This window comes from Drosophila persimilis, unplaced genomic scaffold (genome assembly GCF_003286085.1).
Source record: "Drosophila persimilis strain 14011-0111.01,24,50 unplaced genomic scaffold, DperRS2 tig00000653-arrow-arrow-pilon, whole genome shotgun sequence".
Taxonomy (NCBI): domain Eukaryota; kingdom Metazoa; phylum Arthropoda; class Insecta; order Diptera; family Drosophilidae; genus Drosophila; species Drosophila persimilis.
In genome coordinates, this window is record NW_020825330.1 from 428,482 (window position 1) to 449,858 (window position 21,377).

A 21,377-nucleotide genomic window follows, 5' to 3' on the forward strand; every position below is an offset into this window, starting at 1 on the left:
GGGAGCGGGGGTGTTTTTGGGCCATGCAAATGCCGTCTGTGGTGATTATTAAGTGAATTCGGTGTGTGGTTTCTTTGATTTTATTTTAATTTATTTGCATAAAAACATTTAGAGACGACCATATTGATATTAGAATACTCGTAATTGCAATTGTCAAGTTCGTTGAAGTGTACAGGAGCAAAAGAATTCACATATGTCTTATATAATATGTATTTGTGTCTGTCTGTGTGGGTGGGGTAGGTGGTTCAGTGGTTGGGTCTGTGTGTGCATGTACATATATATGTATGTATATGTTCCTTGCAGGTTGCACTTATTTTAGAATACTAATTACATTTAATGCATTTTCAGCTACAATCAACTACTTAAAATTGAATTTGACATTTATTTGAACGAAAGAAACGTTGTTGTTTGTGTTTTTGTTTGGTTTTTTTTTTGCTGTTGATTGACCCTAGAGCGGCCCATCCAACTGTGATTTATCTATGCATGAATCTATATATGTATGTAAATATTTATGTTTATGTTTACCCTGTAATTTCAGCCTGCGACCAGCCTTGCACCACCCCCCATGGGAGGTCGGAGGTTGGAGGTTGGAGGTTGGAGGTTGGTTACATGTCAAATGCATGCTTCAGTGAAACCTGGCTGTGCGTGACAATAAGTAAAAGTGTTCGCTCTCAGCGGAAGGGGTACGGGAAACGGTTAACGGGAAACGGGAAACGGGGTAAGAGCAATACCTTTAGTGGCTAAATAGGACACTTTAACAACGCTGTATTACCCTTGGGTCCTGTATTTCCTTTGATTTATTGATTGATTGATTGATTGCATACACACACATACGAAATACATTAATGAATGTATAGGAAAACGTGTAGCAGGTGTAAGCAGGGGTTAAGTCTAACAATTCACATTTAACAACTCGAATGATAGTAACTCTAGATTCACATTTAAAACATTAGTTGCACATATTGTATGCATATTTAGTAACAGCGGGAAGGGGGGGGGGGACGCCCATGCGTAGAAAAGATATCCATCCGTCTATCCACGCACATTTACATTCACAACGCGGTAGAGCCGTTGACAACCACAGTTCCTTTAGTTTCAGTTTCAGTTTCGTTCACATTGCATCATCACATATTTTGCTGCCTGTTGGGTGGACACCTCGTAGGGACATACTCGTACTCGCTCCTACAGCGACTCCGTCTCCATTACCTTTAACTGGCGCCGCTCGGACTCCCTGCAACGAGCGGCGGCTCAGAGGCGAGGACTCTCCAGAATGGTGTGGCTGGACATGACCGAATTGGCCAGGGCAATCGAGTTTCCGGCCACGGACAGGTTGGTCTCGTTCTTGGAACGTCGCCGCCAGAAGCATAGGCGGCCCCCATCGCACATCCGCACCTTGAAGGTGTCCACGAAGGCGCGTCGGAAGCTGGCGTTCATGAAGCAGTAGGTGATCGGGTTGCAACAGCTGGATGAGTAGGCCAACAGTTGCAGGAAGCTGATGGCCGTGTAGTCCACATACTCGTACACCACAGGTCCGATCAGCATCGTCATCGTGTTGATCACGTACAGCGGCGTCCAGCAGATGAAGAACTCCAGGACTAGCACGAACAACATCTTCACTACCCGCTTCTTACTCTCCAGGCTCTTGCTCTCGTTCGAGCGGCGTGGCACGATGCTAAAGGTAAAGGGGTACATTCAAATTGGTTAATGCGGCTAGTGCAGCTCAAGAGGATGCAGGGGAGGATGACTTACCTTCGCAGCCCCGCTTCTGTGATGCGCAGGCTGGGCTGCGACAGCGATTTGCGCCGCGACTCATCATTGCCCATGCCCATGCAGATCTGCTGGTGCTGCAACTGATGCCGCAGCCGTTGGGCCCGACTGCAACAGTCGCCTCCACCTCCACCACCGCCACCGCCACCGCCCCCGCCGCCGGCACACCCGTTGATCGGCGGGAGCTGAGAGTGCTGCTGCTGCTGCCGCAGGGACTTCACGGATGCACTGCGCATGCAGTAGAGATGCCTGCGCCCTTCGCAGGCGCCCCCAAGGAGCTTCCTCTTGCTGCCGCCATGGGAGTAGCTGTCCGCTGCGGAAGAATCAGATTTGAAGAATATAGAATATACTCGTATAGTTAACTGCCTAAATCACTTACACAAAGTGTATGCCTATTGCATGTACCTACAGTACATCAATCACAGCACTTAATGAATGAATATAGTCGTAGAAACTAGCATGCGGCTAACGACTCCACGAAAGTGGAAAGTTCTCCAGCACGCAACCAAAATGTGAAGACACTGAACATGCAATCAGTGCAGTCACGATGCAATCCCACAATCCGACAATCCGGCAGTCTGGTGCTTGAAGCGAACACGTATAAGCACTGCGAGGCTCGGCTGAGTGTTCAGTCCCATCTGGAATCGATTCGATGCTGCTGCTTCTGCTACTCCTGTTACTGCTTCTGCTTTTCTTTTTGGGGACCCTGTGGCGACGACTGGCCTGGTCAAACAGCCACTGGCGACGCCGCGTAGTGTCCGGTCCCCAAGGCTGCCCGCTGGTGGGCAACATGGCCAGCTTTGCTCTGGGTCAGCGGTCATATGGCGAGGTCTACGAACAAATATACAGGTGAGCAGCAGCGGCATCAAGTGACTCAATCAACCTTAGCCGTAATCGGATCAGACAGCATCCAGAACTGCGCTACGTGGGCTTCTATCGTCTGTTCAATGAGCCCGCCATACTGGTGAGGGACCAACGGCTGGTGCGGGAAGTCCTCGTTGGAAACAGCTTTCTGCACTGTGCCGACAACGCCGTTAATGTGGACGCCCAACGCGATGTCCTTGCCACCTGCAATCCGTTTATTGCCAGCGGCGATCGCTGGCGGATACTGCGCGCCGACCTGGTGCCCCTCTTCACTCCCAGCCGGTTGCGTCAGACGCTCCCCCACGTAGCTGCAGCTTGCCAGCAATTGCAGGAGTTTGTCGCAAGGCGTCTGACCGGCGAGCGTTTCGAGGCGAAGGCGCTGGCCACCCGATACACGCTCCAGGTGATTGCCTCGGCCGTCTTTGGCCTGGATGCCCATTGCCTCTGCCTCTCTGACGAAGATCAGGAGGAAGGAAGCCAGTGGCTGCAGAGACTGCTGCCGCTCTTTCAACCCAGTGCGTGGAGCCTGCCAGAAACCATTGCACTGTTGCACTCGTCGCGCCTCGCGAACATTCTGCAACATCGGTGGGTAAGGACATAAATCTTGTGTTCATTCAACTAGTTGTTTGGAGATATTATTTGAGGGGGCACACTCACGGCTTAGCTCTACGCCTTCAACATTTCAGCTACGTGCCTCTTTCACTGCAGGACTGGCTCTGTGATCTGGTGCGAGCCAGGAGCGGAGCCAACAACTTTCTGCACTGGCTCGGGGACAAGCAGGGAGAACAAGGAGACCTGGCGGGACACGCCACCACCCTGCTGCTCGAGGGGTACGAGACTTCGGCCATGCTCCTCGCATTTGCCCTCTACGAATTGTCTCGCAACGAGTCCGCTCAGCGTCGTGTGCAGACGGAACTGGAGGAGGTGGCACAGCGGCATGGCGGTCTTCTCATGGGGCACGCCGCGCTGGCGGAGCTGAGGTATGCGGAAGCTGCCCTCCTTGAGACACTGCGCCTGCACCCGGCCATGCAGGCACTGCAAAAGCGCTGCACCAAATCCTTTACCTTGCCACCACAAAGGTCGGACACGGACACGGCTGTTGGAAGTCATGGCAGCATTCAGGTTGCCTTGGGTACGGTCTTGGTGGTCCCAGTCCAGGCCATACATATGTAAGTCTCTCAACCCACAAGCAGCACCAATCTAGATATTTGTACAGCAATCTTTCCTTTTCTCAGGGACCCGAATCTCTATTCCGATCCGCTAAAGTTCCAGCCAGAGCGCTTTATGAACACGTCTCCGATGGGCTGCCGTTTCCTCGGCTTCGGGGCCGGACCTCGTATGTGCCCGGGTATGCGGCTGGGACTGGCCCAGACAAAGGCGGCACTGGTTACCCTGCTCCGGGACTACTCCTTCTCTCTCGCAGATCAAGCTCAAGATCCGTTTCAGGTCTCGCCGCTCACCTTCCTGACGGCCAGTAAGCACGGAATTTGGCTGCAGCTCCAAAAGCGCTAGCGCCGCGCCGCGCCGCGCCGTGCCGCGTAACTCCTTTTTCTTTTTGTCTGTCCTTCTTCCAATTAAATAAATCAATCTCTAGGAAATCATTGGCGGATCAGCTGGGTTGGGACCCCAAAACTTATACTAACGCCAGCCTGAAGTGGGGGCACAAATGAGTTTGAGCGCGCAGTGGCAAGCAATACGGGGCTGGCTCTAATTACATGGCACTAGGATATGCAAATTACCAGCTCGGATCTGGTGGGGGGCATCTGCCGATGCATATACTGACTCGCGGGACGGGCCCAGACCATGGCAATTTACGGCGAAATTATCAAGGCAGTGCCCGTAAACGAAGCGAAAAGATTAAAAATTAAATCAAATTTATTGTCACATGCCATTCGCCATTCAACAGTCGCCATTCGAGTCTGAAGGAAGTATGTGAAAATGTGCAACCCCTAAATTTGGATGCCCAGCAGCGGGATGAAGGCCCTTAACGAGCGCTTAAATGCTGTCTCGTGCATAATTTACAGCACTTAACTTGACCCTTTTTATTTGGGACGGAGAACGGAGAACGGAGAAAGGAGACCGAGGCGATGGTAGCTTCTCGATTGTGAAGGTCCTGGTCCCTTCCCGAGCAGGAAGAGGAGGTCAACCACCTAAGCAGGATACGAGTACGAGCGGAGCCAGCAGCACTCAAACGACCTCAACCGACTGTCCTGTGTCTCATGTGCTGCGATAATTCATTCTAATTCCGAGGGAGGACACAGCTCCGAAATACAAGTAAGGTCCTATGCTAATGCGCAATTTTCATTTTCCATCCTTGGAACCCACATACAGAGACTTTATCGAGTCTGGCCTGCTATTCCTTGAGGACTCAACATGGAACCCCTTCATGCAAATGAGCCCCTGTGGGAGGTCGCTACCATCACGTGCCCAAAACGCGGTTGATGGCCGGAGCCACAAGCCTTTAGATCTCTAAGATGTTAATTGGACAGTTGTGGGGCGGCGATGCACAGGAGCTGGTAATATTTGATGACGACAGCTCGTTGTATGCTGTGCAACAAGTTTGCCAAAATTTCTCCAGAGAATCGTTGACTGGAATCTCGGGAGATTTACTGTACCGGCGGCACATTCACATCAATTCACGTGTGCACTCATAAAACACGTCGCGTCAGTTCCAATTCAATAAAGTGTGGTCGGTATATACTGGACTTTGCTGAATACATTGTAATACATGGAAATGGAAAGAACGCTGTGTGGGTTGGGTTGGTAGGGTGTTCAAGGGGAAACGAATTAAAGCCGAATTGGAGGAATCGATTTGCTGGAGTATCGGTGCCTTTTCTTCAAGCACAATCATCGGATTATGCTTATTTGCATTGAGAGAAGCAGACAGCCAGCATCAGCCATCACCGATGGGGAAGCGCTATTTAATCTGTCAAAGTGAATGTAAATGAATGTCGAAATGCTCGAAGCCTTCGCCCAGTTATTGCCTCTGCACGCATTCTTGGCAACACTTCTCTAAAAGTTCTCTTCTCTTTTCGCCTCGACACTTCAGCAGCCCCTCTCTCTCTATATCTGGCTCATTCACACTCATTCCGTTATGGCTGCCTCGGGCCCCAACGCCATTTCGGCTCTGCTATCGCATCCACTGGGGGATGTGATGGGAACGCATTTCGTGCGTGGCAAACTTTGCATGTAAATTGTGTATGACGCAGGCTGGGGGCAGAGACTAATCCCGAATGGCATCCTGCCGGGAACAGTCCCCACTAATTTAAGTTTGACTTGTGGCATGGCACGGCACCTCTGCTGCAATCTTTGAACGCTTTGTCACTCACCGTAGTAGTACTGGGGAGTGCCGAACTGCTGCAGCTGCTGCTGCTGCTGCTGCTGCTGGATCCCTGTTTCCTGGGACTGGCTGTGGCTGCCATTGGAGCGCCTCTGGCTGCTGCCGGCCGGACCGAGGCCGGGCACTTCAGGTCCACTGCTGCCGAAGTTCATGGCCCGCTCGTTCCGCATGCTCACGTATAGGGTGCGGGTGATGAACAGATAGGTGAAGCTCAGCGCCAGCAAGGGAAGGACGAGGAGGGCCAGGTCCAGGAACAGGTTGTAAGCCCGCTCGTAGTTCAGGCTGTCGGCGGGCCACTGCTCGCGGCATTTGCGTAGCCCTGAAAGAACAATCAGTCAGGTCAGTGCCATGCGGTTCATTGCTGTTGGTTTTTGGCTCTTAGTTCTCGGTTGTTTTGGCCCTGGCTCTGGCGAGACACTCACCTGGGCGACTGGTCGGCATCAGCTGGCTGAAGAGCGCTATGGGGGTCATGCAGAGCAGGCTGCCCAGCCAGATGATGGCGATAATTTTGTTGGCGTGGTTGATCGTTTGCCAAGTCCGCGACCTCAGCGGATGGCAGATGGCGTAGTAGCGCTCGCAGGATATGGCCACCAGGGTCCACGAGGATACGGCCACAGAGGCGGCTGCAAAGAAGCGGAGAAGCGGAGAAGCGGAAATGAACAATTACATGAGCGAGAAACTTGATTTGATAAAATCATGGGCCCTCCCTCGTGTTTCGAATAATTATTTATCTGTTTTATGGGCATCCATCTGTAAAGTTTTCACTTTTATGCCGCTCATTTTCGGGATATTGATGACATTTCCGAATAGGCATGCGACCACCATCCTCCGTTCTCCCCATTAAATTGTATTCGCTGAATATTTGGCAATTGTCACGCTTGGCCCGGGCTTTCAATGAAGAAAGGACCCAACGCCATTCAACGCAAACGGAGGAATAATTAAAATGTTAATGTCTTTTTCGGTTTTGGTTTTGGTTTCGACTTGTGCCCCGAAGCTGTGCCTCGTGTTTCGCCCTAGAGGATTCTGATGCTGATGTTGGCGGCACTGATACCTAAAGCGGAGCATGCCGGCGGATTCTCTAATGAACCCACGGAAGAAGAAAGGCATTTAATCAAAGTGGCAACTGTTGTCGCAATGGCAGCCCCCAGTCCGCAGGCCCCAGCTCCCAGCCCCCTTTCCATTTCCATAACCGAGCTTAAAGCGGATGTGACTCCCGCTTACGCCAATATCCCAATGCTAATCCGAGTACCAGCAGTCCCAAAGCTACGAGTATTCGCCATCAGCATCAAGAAGGAGCATAATAAAAGCCAACGCCAACACAGCTCGCATAGCTCTGCTCTGCGAATGGGTTTCATTTCGTCGTAGCCCAGGGATGGGATGATGAAACAGGCCAAGCTCATTAACCAAATTAAATTTAGCTCTGTCGCAGTCGCTTGGCTGCGGGTCCACGGGGTCCACGGACAGCACACCCTTTTACGCATACCCGTACCCACGGACATCATCAGAATATGCGGCTCAGTGCTCAGAGGCCGAAACAAAAATGGCAATTTTATGGAAATTTTGAAAATAGAATCTAGACCAAACCGAGAACCGAAGCGTGCGGGAACGGAACGGAACGGAACAATGAAATGAATGAAGCAAAATAGCCCCCTGCTCGCAGAAGAGGGCCAAGTGCCCCACCTATTTACTATGTACTATGGGCAAAATTTCTGTTCTTTCGGTTTTTAATCTAGATTTCAACTTCAAGTTAAATTTTGAAATGTAGGTACTATTTTTTGTAATTTTTTTGTTTTAATCTGCATTTTGATCTGCATTTAAATTTTAATTCCACACATTGTTTTTGAGTAGGGGTAATAGGGTCCGCGTCCTATAGTTCTATAGTTCTATAATATAATCTATAATATTCAAACTATACGAAACTACATATATTAAAAGGTATTCTCTGAGAGAATTTCCATAAATATTTTATTTTGGATCATACTGTTATAAAACACATCGGTCTATCAGACAATAAAACTATTACCAACACTTTGACCGTTAGTAAATAATTTAAAAATTCTGAACAACAAAAACAGACGAACATTGCCCATAGTGCAATGGCGGAATGGGAAATTGAAAAACATTGTTGAGGAGCACTCGACGCTGGCCATAAATACGAGTACCATGTCGTACGAGTATGTCGGTTTCCTGATTGAATGAACGTCAACAAGAGTCGAGAGCATTGACTTGGACATAACTAATATTTGGGTAAAATATCCTGCAGTTCCGCTGCTCAGCGATTGGTATGCTTTCCCCGCCAATTCGCATTCCCTTTCATGACACATAAATCGCACAAGTCGCCGTTTACCTGCCAAAAATTCCTCTTTTGCTCTTTTTATTTAACTTTTTTTTCTGTTTCTATTGTCGCAGCCACAAAATAGGCAAAAACCAGAGGAGCCAGGCAAAGTGCTTATGCGAGTTCGAGTATGTCAGCTGCAGAGGAATCCACGAGTCTGAGCTTTGATTTACAGATTGAGGTTTGGCCATCGGTAGAGCCTCCATGAAGAGCCTCCTCTGCGCCCCAGTGTATCAGGCTTTGTGGATTTATATTCCCCATTCCGTTCAAAGCAAACCCTGGCAGCCCGAAATTGTATGCTCAGCGGGTTCAGGTGCTCAGGTGTTCAAATCCATCTTGGGTCAGCAAATCACAATTCTCCGACAGAGTCGCACAGCTTTGTTTTCCCTTGTGGTTGCCCCTCGACTTTTTGGTCCACGCTCCATGCTATATGGACAAACTTCAAATGACTTTTTCGTGCAGAAAAATGTATGTACTCGTAAATATGTACATAGCTTCAGCTTCCCATGAGTGTTTGTCGGTGAATATCGCATTGGAAATTGTCGAAAGTGTATTCCGTGCTCCGATTTTCTCGCCGTGAGTCTAACAATTAAGGCATTTTGTTTCAAACGAATGTGAGCCTGGGGTGAGAGCTGTCCGACTCTGTAATTGTATCTTTCATAATATATTGCATTTGTTTCCTCAGTTTTGACTCCCGCAGGCAATCCAAGCTGCACAAACACATGCGTACTCTCTGTCTGCCACCTTTGACATTTTTAATGCTGCAAGCAATCCAATCCCACATCCAATTAAATCCAATTAAATTAACAGGCCACACCCCTGTCTAAAAATCCAATTGTAATTGCAGGCCGTCTTCGGAATTATATTTCGAGCCATCGCCCACGGAGTGGGAGATGCAGCCTTGGTTTAAACGGATATTTCATAGAGAATACATTTGTTTCACGGGTTTCATGGCTTCTTATTGTGCTGTGGGTCAGCGTGCCGGCGATGAATCCCGTTTGGCAGCTATGCAATTTGGTGGGCTTCAGCAGCAGCCCGACCAGGAGCTGAATGCTGCTACTCCTGTTGCTCCAGTTGCTCCTGTTGCTGTTTGTTTTTGATCTCTTTCAGATTTTTGCACTCTCGACGGCTGTCGGGTCAATTTTCCAACTCAAAAGTGGCATCTAATTAAGCCGGAAACCGCAAAAGTAGAACCAACAAGACCCCAGGGATGCGCATCAAACGGACTGGACTGGATTGGAGTCCAATTTCGTGCGGATGGGCAGAGGTCTGGGTCTGACGGACAGCTGCAACTCACTTGCCGAAGAACGGTGGCTGCTTGTGAAACTCGTGCCTCAGGGCAACAGTACATGAAGATGCTGACCCATCTCTGGTGCTGGAAAGAAAAGTTTCTGAACCGCATCTAAATAAGATAGAGCATCGAGTGCGGTCGTTCAAAGAAAGCCTTGCCCTGAATGAGTGCACGACAGAGCAGAGCTTCTTATTTGGGATTCCGGATTCCGAAACCAATAGAATAATTTGAGTGGCAATCGAAAATCGGCCAGACTATACCGGAGTCGGAATCGGAATCGGAATCGGAATCGGTGTATGGATTATAATTGCTTTAGATCCCACCTGATGTTTTCCAGCTGACTGCTGTTCTGGCGGACTGAATTTCGAAACGAATCCCAACAGCAAATAAGCGCAAACATGGAAGGGAGAGCAGTGTGTTGGGCTACTAGCTGCAGGTATCAGCAAACGTGCTACCGCAAAGCGTGCTGTGGCTGGCAGCATCATTTGCGTAGTCATAATTCCTTGCCACAGGTTTGTGTCCGTTTTTATGAGCAGTAAACATCAGCAGTAAACACATGATAACTATAAATAAGCTGTGGAAAAATACCTAACCACTCTGTGGGGAGTTTGAAGGCTATCGCTCTACAATATCTGCCACCGGGTCACTTAGCTGCTATTTATGAGAAGTGCATTAGAAGGCGCTTTAAATACAGTATAATGTTAAAGGCTTTTCCAGACCGGGGAGTTATGTGCTTAAATATAAACTCTGTGCAGACATAGACACGGATTATCTGCGTCCGATTGCTGCGTATCCGCATAAACCAATCCACTTGGATCCAGCCATCATAAATACATAATGTAATTTATTTGCGAAAATTGCAATACAACAGCTTCATAAATTATTTTTATCAAATTTGAAATGACTTTAAGTGTTAGATGCAAATCGATTTCATCCATGGCCCATTTCAATTTCCATGCTCATGCCCATATCCGTTTCCATTGACATTGCCACTTTCAATCCCACCCAAAATTTGAATGCGAATCCGAATCAGTGTGCGGAATCTAAATCAAAATCAAAATCCAAATCCAAACCCATCTTCCTCTCCATTCTTCCCCCCCCTCTGGTCGTTCGTTTTTGATTTAGCGCCCGTTTTCCTCTCAATGACAATGAGTCCATATGTCCTGCTCGCACTGCCAAATGGCACTTCCCTGCCAGTTACATAGCTCCCAGCCATAGCTGAAAGTGGATTTTTATGGACTAGTCCCAATGTTTGTGCCTCCTGCGCCTCCCCTGTGCGTGGCAGAGTCTCCAATAAAAATAATTCCAAATTTGAGACAACAATAAAAAATTGGCTGGCTGGGCAAAACTTTGGCCTGTCGACGAACGACTCAAGATTGAAATGAAACAAAAAAAGGCAGAGAAATGAGCCCGAACTCAATTCAGCCTCATTTCTCTCTATAAAAAGTGGAGGGTGCGACTTTCGACTTATGTTTGCTCTGTGCCCATCAGGACAGGACCAGGAGGACAATCAATCACTCTGATGCTCGGAAGCTAGGATGCACTTCCTATGGTGCCCATCAACCAGGAGGGAGCAAAAACTAAATACTGAACATAACAGAACGAACACCCGACTGTCATGGCAGGGATGAAAAAGCAACATTCGAATGCTCCCACTGGCAACGGGTATCGGATCGTCGGTCCTTGGTCATTGGCAGCAGAATCGCTCATTCCCCATTCCATTTATTTTTATTGTGTGTGCTTTTTCTGTTTGAACTTTGCCTGCTGCTCGTCCTGCAAAATTCTGAAATTATATAAAATATTGGGCCCCATTGTTTTTTTACGTTTTAATACAGAAAGTTATTGCTAACCGAAGGGAGAGCACCAACTGTGACGCCCCACGACCCTACCCCCTAGCTCCACGACCTGCGGCTGGAGAGCAGTCAAAGGACATCGATAGGGCGGGGCCGGGGCCGATAGGGCTGACGTCGGGACTGGGGCATCGTTATTTTATTTTGTTTTCAATGTGTTCTATGTGTATGCTTTTCTACAGCAACATAAAAGAGCTATAAGCACACTGAAGACCCTCAATCGGAATGAATTTGTAAGGAAAATTGTAGAACACAGCAAATTAAAATGTCTAACACAGCCATTGGCGGATCCTGGACGGGAACGATAAATACTTAAAGACAAATGGGGATGGGAAACAGGGAAGAATCTGGTGATAGTGGGGTAGGAAGGGCTGCCTCTAAATTGAGCTTCGTAGCCTGATCGAATAATGTGATGTGACTTTAGCACTGTGCCCTTGATTGGGTTACCGGTCCTTGGACAAGGACGTGGTAAGTGACCTGTAAAGCAAAGAGCTGGCAAAGGGCTGCACTCCCTCCTGCTCTGAAGTCTGAGTGCACAATTCAGGAGATTGAGGATTGAGGAAACGAAAAAAGGGGTCATTGGCTTTGTTCAAATCGTCCTTTATACATGCACCCTGGCAAGCGGTGGGGCCAGGACGAGCCCTACTCTGAAATAAACTTTCAGCAGAACTTCATTCGGTATGCATTGCAATTGCAATTGTTGACCTGTTTATGCTCCATTTGCCGTACAGTCGAATTGTCGTTGTGCGGGCCAGAGTTGGAGTCGGAAGGCGACACAGGGAAATGTCCGTCAAGACTGGGACGGATTTCTTGAAAAAGCCAATCAGGAAATTCCTGTCGTCGAGTGCACACCACAAGTGCGGTGAGTGCAAAGAGGTAATCCAGAGATCATTCATGCCTGTGCCGGATGTCTGGCAACGCAATATGAGTAGTCCACCCTTAAACCCTTCCACCCTTAGATGAGATGTTTCGCAGAGATCTGGGCGGCTCACAGACTGAAGTGCTTAGCCAAGCTCAGAGTGCAATTATGTTTTTCTGGAAACTTTTGCAAAGAAAGCCCAGCCTCCCTCTCGAACAAAGTCTTATCCTTGGCCTGCTCGGTCAATGCAAACTATAAACAGGCCTTTGTATTCGCAGCCCGGGACTGGGACTGGGACTGGGACGGGGACGGGGACGGGGACGGGCACCGGGACTGGTACGGGCATCGTTGAACAGAAGTCAATGGCGTGCTCATCGTCGTGCCTGGCTACTTAGGCACGGAATGATTGTTGCCATGGCGGTGTCCACTCGTCCATCACTCCATGGCTCCACTCGGCCCAGGCTCCGTCATGCTCACGCCATCGGACATGGGGAGACAAACTTTGAAATTATGTCCGCAGTAATACATTTCTTTTGCAAAACAAACTGAGAGCCGAGCGCAGGAGCACTTGGTGGGCAAAGGCACTTGCCCGTCTTACTGCGATGCCCCGAAAACAACAACAACACCAGGTTGACAGCTCTTTGGCGTTCAGCATCGCTTATCATGATGATATTGTACATACTACTACTACTACTCGTTCTCGTTCCCGTTCTCGTTCTCTACTCGTATTGCAAATACATACATAAGTAATATTAATTTCAGATAAAGGGCTGCCAAGGTGTCGCGCCCTCCCACAGGCAGTCCCCAAAGCCAAAGGAAAGGCAACGCCAATGGCAATGGCAATGCGAATGGCAATGGCAAAGGTAGGAGTTCAAATTCTCAAATGCAAGGAAAGTTAAAAAGTTGCGTCTCATTTATATTCCTTTTGTGGCATGTGGCGAAAGAGCAAATTCTTTGTGTCATTCCATTCCCCCCTATTCCGCTCCACTCCACTCCACCCGCTCTTTGACTCCTCCCTCGCGCCACATTAATTCTGCTGAAAGTATATTTCACTGCGGCAAGTGCCCGCCCGCCTCTCTCAAAACTCAGCACACAAATTACTCACACTGAGGGTGCGTGGGAGTATGCGTGGGAGGCCACTGATGAGAGTCCAGATCGAGGAGGACATTCCACAAAGGCAAATGCAAAGGCAAAGGCAGTCCGGGCTGTGTCTCCGAGGAGCTCTGGAATCAATTATATGACCACCACAAAATGTACTTGACTCAGGTGGAATTCCATGGCCAAATGGAGAATAGCACTAAAGGCTAAAGGGCGGGTCACATTTATTAGGATCACATTTCCATTTTACACTTCACCTTTATCACTTTGTGGGTGTATGCAAATGTGATGGGCAGTCACCTTATCCATTGTTTGCTGATGCAAACAAATTCAACTTTTCCGTTCGACCAGGACCAGAAGCAGGAGCAGGAGCAGGACCAGGACAGAATGATTGGAGCCACACGGCCAATCAGTTCGATCAGCGAGTTTTTCCTTTTTTCCTTTTGCGAATATATTTAAATAATGGATAATCGATTTGCATATGCATTGTGTGTATCGCAGTAATAACATTCGATCAGACCATTTTTTTTTTTTTGGCCAGCACAGATATTAGCTCCGATAGCCTCTGCAATGGAGCACGCGTCAGAACAGTTGAAAACTGTCAGATATAGTAGGTTCCATGTTGCTGTTTGCCTTTGCTCCCCACGCCCCAGCGATTGCTCTTTCTCTTTGTGCTTAGATTTTGTCATTGCCCGAGGAATTCCCCAAGGAATTTCAATTGGATTGGGAATTGGAAAATACGCGACTCATCATTGGGTGAGCTTAGCTAATTGCATACTCTCCGTTTCGTAATAAAATAATGCTCCACCCGCTGGGAGCGTAGAGTTCCCACACACGGGGAGGCCCCAAACACGTCGAAAACAAAATGAAACGAAATGTGAAATGTGAAATGTGGCTTAGTCAGCATTAGCGAGGAAATAAGCGGCTCTGCTCTTGCCTGTAGTTTCCTCATTTTCCTTCAGGTAAGCCCCAAATCTGCCCCTCTGCAAATGCCCCGCAATTGTTGTGAGTTGACGGCGGGGACAAGGACAAGGATAGGCTTGGGCGCGAGGACGAACTTAAAAAAAAAAAAAATGATGATGGCTTTGGCTTTGGCTTTAGACGAGAAAAAACAAATCTTGAAAATGTTCCGCGCTGCACGGGGCGGCTGGCTGCTCACGCTCGTCGCATTTCCGCCTGGTTAACTCTGATTAAAGGGAGGCAACAAAACCCACCCGGAACAAGCCTGCCACAAACAAAACAAACCCTTCAACCAGAAAGAAAAATCTAGGCCCCCATCCCCAATGCTCCATGGCATGTCTGAGTACGCGGCCTCAGCACGGAAAGTATTCTCGGAGCGTTGCGTCGTCGCAGGAGCAGGTACCTAAGTAAGGCGGCAGGGCGTGGTCGCTTTGCTGTTTAAGAAGGAATACCGCTCGGCCTGTCGACCGTCTCCACGCCACGACCGCCACAACCGCCACGCCACGCCACTCCACTCCGCACCACAAAATATTCAATTTATGTTGGGTGATGATGAGGATAGGGTTTGGCAGCAGGGGAGGTCCGACTGATTGCACACTCCGCCCACGTCAAATTTACCGCTTTACTCTAGAGTTTACACTTACAGTGCAAAAAACTGAGTGAGTGAATGGCGCATGGGAGCGCGCTCGTGTTGCTTGTGCTCTCCGCGTGGGTGGTGTATTTGAACAAGTGCGTGTGTTTGGGAGAGATGATGAACGTAAATAACATTTTTCTATCCGCCCCCCACAACCCACTCGACCAACCACATCACATTGAAGGGGAGTGTAGTTATTTTTTTATTCCATTTCATTTTTCCACTTATGGCATTTGCTCTTAATGCTGCATTTACCTTGGCTACGCCGCCATGCCCCCAGCCACCCTCACACACACTCACGCATGCGGCGTGTATGCACAACCTTGCTGCTAGTGGGTCTGTGTGTGTGTGTGCATGGAACTTTGCCCCTTGCCACGGCCTTAGTCTCGTGAAACAGCTGCACAAAGTGCTCTGCGGGATGCGGCCAGGCCGGGCCATCCCTTCTACGTCTCTGTCTCTGCCACCAGCTCCAACAACACTGTCTCCCATCGCCTCCTGCCCCATGCCCCACTCGCCCGCCACTCTTTTCGCCAGCCTTTGCTTCTTGCCTTGGTCTTTGCCTAATTAATGACTACGATGGCGACGACGAGGACGACGACGAGGACGACGACGACGACATTGCGCTGATTTTGGTTACTTGGAGATGAAAAAGCGAAAACCAAAACAGCAAAGCAGGACCAGCAAAGCTGACGATAGAACAAATTCAATTAATCATTAATTTGCTAGGCCGTCAGCGACTTGGATGAGCACCCGAATGGGAGGCGCAGCAGGAGCCCCGCCAGCCGGATCACGGGTTCAAGGTAGTGCACGACTTTAGCCTGGGGCTTCAAGCGGGGGCAACACTCTGGGGCAACAAGTGAAGACTGGTCGATCTCACAGATTGAACACGCAGTGAAATCAATACAGGATGCCCAGGATATGGTGAACTTAATACAAAATCTGGCTGTCTCACAAATATTAGCGGGTACGCAGTCGTCAGAACAGAGACAGGACTGGAGGAACTGGAGAGTAGAACAAGCTGCTCTCAGATTCTGATTTTAATCTGAAATTGAATTCACATTCCAGATTCTTTCTCGGCTCCCACTTCCACTCCCACTGCTGCTCCTGCTCCTGCTCCCGGACTCACGCTCACGTGGCGTTGGCATCGTAATTGAATTGGCAGCTCAGCAAGTCAGGACAAGGACGTGGAAAGGGTATCTAGATGGGGGAGTGCGACGGAATCGGAAGCGGAGTCGGTGTCAAGGCGGCGAAAATTGGTGGGAATGCCAATGGCCACGACTGCATAATTTCGACAATAAATCAGAGGGGCGTAGTCCAAGCCATGGATCGCCATGGATCCTAGAGCAGGGGTAGGCAAGGCATTGCACTGAGCGCTGCACCTTGACATGATGCCCATAAATTGGACTGACAGCTTGGCCAGAGCCAGCGATGACATTTATAAATTTACGAGCAAGACGATGCCGTCCGTGCAACAGATGCGAGTCGCTTGGGCGCTCGGGGCTGCAATGGTGCCTGGCGGGGGATACGGGAGGCGTGACGCGATGGCCGTATTCGGCTGCCAAAGTGTTTTTCTAACAAATTGCCATTTATATGTGCACGTGTGCGAGTGTGTGGTGGTGTGTGGATGTGTGGGTGTGTGAATGTGTGTCTCAAAGGAGGCGTTCAAGTTGTTTGCCAGCTGCTATTGTTATTATGTTGTTAATAAGTTAGACGTGGGGCCGTCGAAACCGTAATATGAATGCCAGGCGCAGGCATGAGGCATCACTCGAGAAGCACACAAGAAGCAGAACACATGAAGCAGCAGCAGCGCCGAAAACAAACTTGCAGAAAGACAAACACCAGAGCAGCGTCTGAGATGACTGGGTCGTTTGCGACGAAGGCGGCACAGGAAACGGAAACAGGCCATGAAACTGCACACACACACACACACTTACACCGCCTGCTGGCGGATGTCGTAGGACGTGTAGGCGACGTGACTTTGACGTTGCATAGTGGAATGAATGAGACACGGACGCTTGCCTCAGACTGTCTCAGCCTGCATCAGGATTAGTATCGGCTATGCCGCCTGTATGCTTTCGCGTGAATTGCCCTGAAGACGCTGGGTATTTTTCTGGCACCAAACACCCAAAGCAACCAAAGCACCCAAAGCACCATCTCGTTTAGAGTCTCGAGTAATACGCATTGAAAACGGGGATTTGCCTGGGCCAGAGTCTCTGCTGCTGCACTGCCTTGGCTTAGACTTTTGGGGAGGCCTTTGGACGGGTTAGCAAGTCATCGGATCGGTCTTTTGTGTCTCGGATACTTGAGAGCCTCTCAGCCTTGCCTGACAGACGAAGGAACATATGTACATCCTCCCATCCCCTTTCCCAAGTGCAAATCTCTCCCTTCTCCTCTCTCTCCTGCTCCATAGTTCATAAATGATGCGCAGATAATTAGAATGTCATCTCGCATGCACTTTGATGAAATAGGCAGAGTATCTCCACCGGGAGGGAGGGCCTACTTCAGAGCTGAGCTGAGCTGAGCTACCGAGCAGACCATCAAGTTTCCCCAACTGATAAGGACTTGTGACAGGTGTCAGGACCGTTTCTCAAAACCCACGGTAACATGCGGCAATTGGCCGACTCAACAGCCCCGAAACACGGGTAAGGGAATGAGATGGGATGGGAAAAGAGCATACATAGCTTTCATACAATAAGCTGACTTCATCGAAAATACTGTTTATCTGACGATCAATCTAGTGGATGTAGGTTTCTTCCATACCCAAAGCAAACAGCACACAGCATACATCCCAGGAGCACATCCCCCCCAGATGAAGCCACCAAGCCTAAATTTATGTTTGCGAAGCGTGTTTTAAAAGCGCCCTGGACCCAGAGGAGACAGGGACATGGGGACATGACCATGCGTATGAAATCTCGGGTCAGTGATTGGAATTAAAGGTCTTTAAAAGACCCCCACGTCCCATTGGCACTGGGTGGCCCAGGTGTAGAAGGAGTGTATGTGGAGGGGAGTGTGCATACTTAATCTTCCGAGCCCTTGAAAAGTCCATAATGACGGTATCCTTGTTGATACGCGTCGGTCGTTAGTTGGGTCCTCGTCCTCGCAGTATCATCCAGCCACTGCTCCCACAGCGATATAGAGATATGGACACTTGCACTAGAGACACTGGCCACACGCCACACGACATAAAAAGCGGGCTTTGGCCGGACGAGTGTCAACAGAGGAATGGAGGAGCTCAAATGTGGGCCACGCCCTAAGGCCCGAGGGCCGACGGCCTTGAATTATGATTTCACCTATAAATAAGCGCGGAAATTGTGCGTGAAGTCGATGGAGGATGGAGGATGGGGGACAGTTTGCTTAAGTGGAAAATCGACGTGCATCAGCATGCCATCAAAAGTACTAAATACGAGTATGGTGCATCAGAGAGTTATGGGACTAAGACGCTTCACGCCTGTATGCAGCACTCCAGCACTCCCCATGTCCCCATTTAGAGTCTAGGCGTAGCCTGTGCATCCTGCGTCACAGCTCCTGCGGCTCCTGTTGAACTCTGTTCTCGCATGGCCTCGACGACAAAGGAGCATTACATTCGGGCCAGACAAAGTTTTGCGAGCGTTTACGAAGAAGGCGCCATTTGAACCGTGCCAACTTGCTCGATGCTTTCTCTTTGGGTTGCAATCCTTTTATAAAGTTTGCTTATAAAATACGTCATGTTTCAGGTGCCAGAAAAGGTTCAGGTTAAAAAGGGGAGAGACGGGAGCCGTAGCATTTTCAAATTGCCGACTCCACTCTATTTTTCATTACCTTCAAAATGAATATTTCCCACCTAAGCTTTCAATCCTTCGTTAAAGTTCAAGTCCAATGCAGATCATCCGCCATAACCGCGACATCCAACAATCAATTCCAAAGAGATAATCCGGAGACAATCCGTCAATTCCATGATGGTCTCGTCTCCCATGGGCCATGCACCACAGTACCTTATCAAAACGGAATAGCTATCCCTCTCCCAATTCCCAACAAAAATCCAACTCGAATTGGCATTTGCTTCGTAGACGAATTTAACAAATATACATAAGCCTTTTAAAATTTAAACTTTTTTATTGTCCGATAATGAAGAAGAAGCGGCAGGGGCAGTGGCATTTGCTAGGCGGCGTTGCTGCTGCCATTGCCTGCGGCGGAAGTATTGCTGCGACACCCGTTGGACCGACTTCATGAAGAGATCCGCGCAGTTGGAGACGCAGTCCCGCTCAGAGGTTGTTAGCGTGGGGCCCGGCCGCACGATGCAGATTCTGAAGCAGCGATGCGTCATCTTCTTGATCAGCTCCTGGACATTGGCCAATAGTATCTGTTGCCTGATATGCTTAAGTTGACCAGAGTCGGGTTTCTTCAACGTCTCCTGCTTTGGCTCCATGCTTGCCCAATATATATTCTCCTTTCGGATTCGGATTCTCGTACCGCTTGACAACTTCCAAACTTCCAGTTTGCAATGACCGGATCGAGTGGCCTGCTTTGCGTGAATACTTTCAGATTCAAGTTCTGCCGTCATTGTGACACTTCCTTGCACAAATGTAAAGTCTACTCGGTTCTCAATTGGTTTACAGATGACACACATTTACGATGGGTACTTCGTACTTCGTACATCGAACGCATTCAAATTAGATTCGAATTATATTTATGTAGTAGGGTATTATGTTACATTAAACGATGTCAGCATAGGGTACAGGCCAGTCGCATATGAACCATTGTATTGTTGTATTTATGGAAGTGGGGATAATGTAAACATCCATATGGCGAGAGAGTGTCCAGTGATTGTCGGCAGATGAAAGGAACGAACGAACGAACGAAAGAACGCTTAGGTCTGCAAAATCCGTAGCACTCCGTATCTTCGTATCTGGGATTCAGAAAGAGAAACAAACGTACGCGCTCTGCTTGTTTGCATGTGTGTGTCTGTGTATATTTCTGCGTAAATACATATTTGCATGCCAGTATGCTAATAGTTGGCCAAAAGTTATCCTGGACTTACCCTGGGCAAACTGGATGAGCTTGCAGAGGAACTCGCCAAAGATGAAATGGCGCAGCAGGGTGCCCACCAGGGTGACGGGCATGCAGAAGACCCCCAGCAGGATGTCCGAGATGGCCAGGTTGAGCAGAAAGACATTGGTGATGGTGCGCATGCGACGGTTCTGCACCAGGGTGAGCACCACCAGCAGGTTGCCCACGACGGCACAGAGCAAGATGATCGAGTAGCAGGGTATCACCCAGATTGGCACATCCGCACTCACCTTCGCCACTCCGCCACTCCGGTGGCTGTGGTTGCTGCTAGGTGCGGCCGCGTTGGCAGTGGGGGCGGACAGTGTGCTGGACAGTAAGCCAAAGCCTGGTCGGGAGCCAAGGCCGTCCGCCTCCAGAGCAAACTCCAACCCGTTGCCGGTGTAGTTGTAGCTGTAGTTGTACAGATCGATGCCACTGATGCTCACATCTTGTTCCGCCATCCCGCTGCCACTACCACTGCCACTGCCTCCGCCACCCAAGCCTCCCGGAGAGCCCCCATAGAGCTCCTGGGCAGCATAGGTGCCATTGAGCTGGAGGACGGCATCCGTGGCCAGCGGGGCAAGCGCAGACAGCAGCTGGCGAAGATAGCGGTAGAAGGTGCCAATCGTGAGGCTGTCCCTCGGATCTCCTCGGATCCTCCCTTGCTGATCACTTGAATCGGCTCTCGCTTGCAGCAACCTTGCACTCGCGACGCGACGCGACACTGAACTGCACAAAGGAGTCGAAAAGTACGCAAGAAAAAATGTGGGGAGCGAACCTCCAAGAACGGACACAGAACTAACGGTGCGCGGCGTGTCTCGTGCCTCGTAGCCTTCGTGGAGCACTGAGGCACTGGCACCGTTGTTGGCGCCTTCTGTGGCACGTAGCCGGCATCGGGAGCCGCAACATGTTGGCCCCACAGCGGCTGCGGCCAACTCACCACAGCAACAGGGCAACATGTTGCCAAAGGACTTGTTGCTATGACCGCCGACCTTTTGGTCCTCTGCGGCTGGCGTCGAACGGGACCGCCGTCGATGTTCTGCTGCAAGGAATGGTCGGATCTTGGCCGCAACTGACACTCGTCACCTGCAAGACCACCCAGGTCACCCAGGACTACCACACGTCATTCAATTGCAATTCATAGAGTACGAAAGAACGAGTGAACAGGCTGGAAAGTTCTTTTGCATACTCTTGTCAGGGTAAACGACGACTGATTAAGACCGACAATGTTTGGCAATCAGTGGGCTTTGACATTCGCAGCTGAATAATTTGCATGTCCCCCTGGGGAGAGTCTCTTCGTTCTGGTTCTGGCTCTGATTCTGATTCTGATTCTGATTCTGTTTCTGGTTCTGCG

The 21,377-nt window shown here is 49.5% G+C and overlaps 3 protein-coding genes across 8 annotated transcripts; 1 reads left to right on the plus strand and 2 right to left on the minus strand.

Annotated features, from left to right (window-relative positions):
- Positions 1-887: 887 nt before the first annotated feature.
- Positions 888-20,534, minus strand: LOC6601722 (gastrin/cholecystokinin type B receptor). Its single transcript, XM_026991220.1, has 5 exons — positions 20,016-20,534; positions 6,394-6,594; positions 5,957-6,290; positions 1,750-2,073; positions 888-1,672 (listed from the first exon to the last, which is right to left on the minus strand). The coding sequence occupies exons 1-5, from the start codon at positions 20,482-20,484 to the stop codon at positions 1,249-1,251; spliced, it is 1,752 nt and encodes a 583-aa protein (XP_026847021.1). The 5' UTR covers positions 20,485-20,534; the 3' UTR covers positions 888-1,248.
- LOC6601723 (probable cytochrome P450 308a1) lies at positions 2,415-4,223 on the plus strand. Of its 6 annotated transcripts, none has more exons than XM_026991215.1 (4): positions 2,415-2,616; positions 2,671-3,220; positions 3,340-3,800; positions 3,867-4,223. In XM_026991215.1, exons 1-4 carry the CDS (start codon positions 2,420-2,422, stop codon positions 4,141-4,143), a joined length of 1,485 nt encoding a protein of 494 aa, XP_026847016.1. In that variant the 5' UTR covers positions 2,415-2,419; the 3' UTR covers positions 4,144-4,223. The 6 variants fall into 6 exon arrangements, with proteins under 6 accessions (XP_026847016.1, XP_002026781.2, XP_026847018.1 ...); XM_002026745.2 differs by having other exon boundaries at positions 2,671-3,216; positions 3,318-3,800; XM_026991217.1 differs by lacking the exon at positions 2,671-3,220 and having other exon boundaries at positions 3,318-3,800.
- LOC113566276 (mitochondrial import inner membrane translocase subunit tim13) lies at positions 19,080-19,572 on the minus strand. Its single transcript, XM_026991228.1, has one exon. It carries the CDS (start codon positions 19,536-19,538, stop codon positions 19,080-19,082), a length of 459 nt encoding a protein of 152 aa, XP_026847029.1. The 5' UTR covers positions 19,539-19,572.
- Positions 20,535-21,377: the final 843 nt, after the last annotated feature.

What these genes read in the sequence shown, in the direction of transcription:
- LOC6601723 (XM_002026745.2), top strand. Translation starts at nt 2,420, where the DNA reads ATGCTGCTGCTTCTGCTACTCCTGTTACTGCTTCTGCTTTTCTTTTTG. An exon ending in GCGAACATTCTGCAACATCG is followed by an intron (nt 3,217 to 3,317) that starts GTGGGTAAGGAC and finishes TCAACATTTCAG; the next exon opens with CTACGTGCCTCTTTCACTGC. An exon ending in CCAGTCCAGGCCATACATAT is followed by an intron (nt 3,801 to 3,866) that starts GTAAGTCTCTCA and finishes TCCTTTTCTCAG; the next exon opens with GGACCCGAATCTCTATTCCG.
- LOC113566276 (XM_026991228.1), bottom strand. Translation starts at nt 19,538, where the DNA reads ATGACGGCAGAACTTGAATCTGAAAGTATTCACGCAAAGCAGGCCACT.
- LOC6601722 (XM_026991220.1), bottom strand. Translation starts at nt 20,484, where the DNA reads ATGGCGGAACAAGATGTGAGCATCAGTGGCATCGATCTGTACAACTAC. An exon ending in GATGCCGACCAGTCGCCCAG is followed by an intron (nt 6,291 to 6,393) that starts GTGAGTGTCTCG and finishes TTGTTCTTTCAG; the next exon opens with GGCTACGCAAATGCCGCGAG. An exon ending in CCCCAGTACTACTACGGTGA is followed by an intron (nt 2,074 to 5,956) that starts GTGACAAAGCGT and finishes CGCAGCGGACAG; the next exon opens with CTACTCCCATGGCGGCAGCA.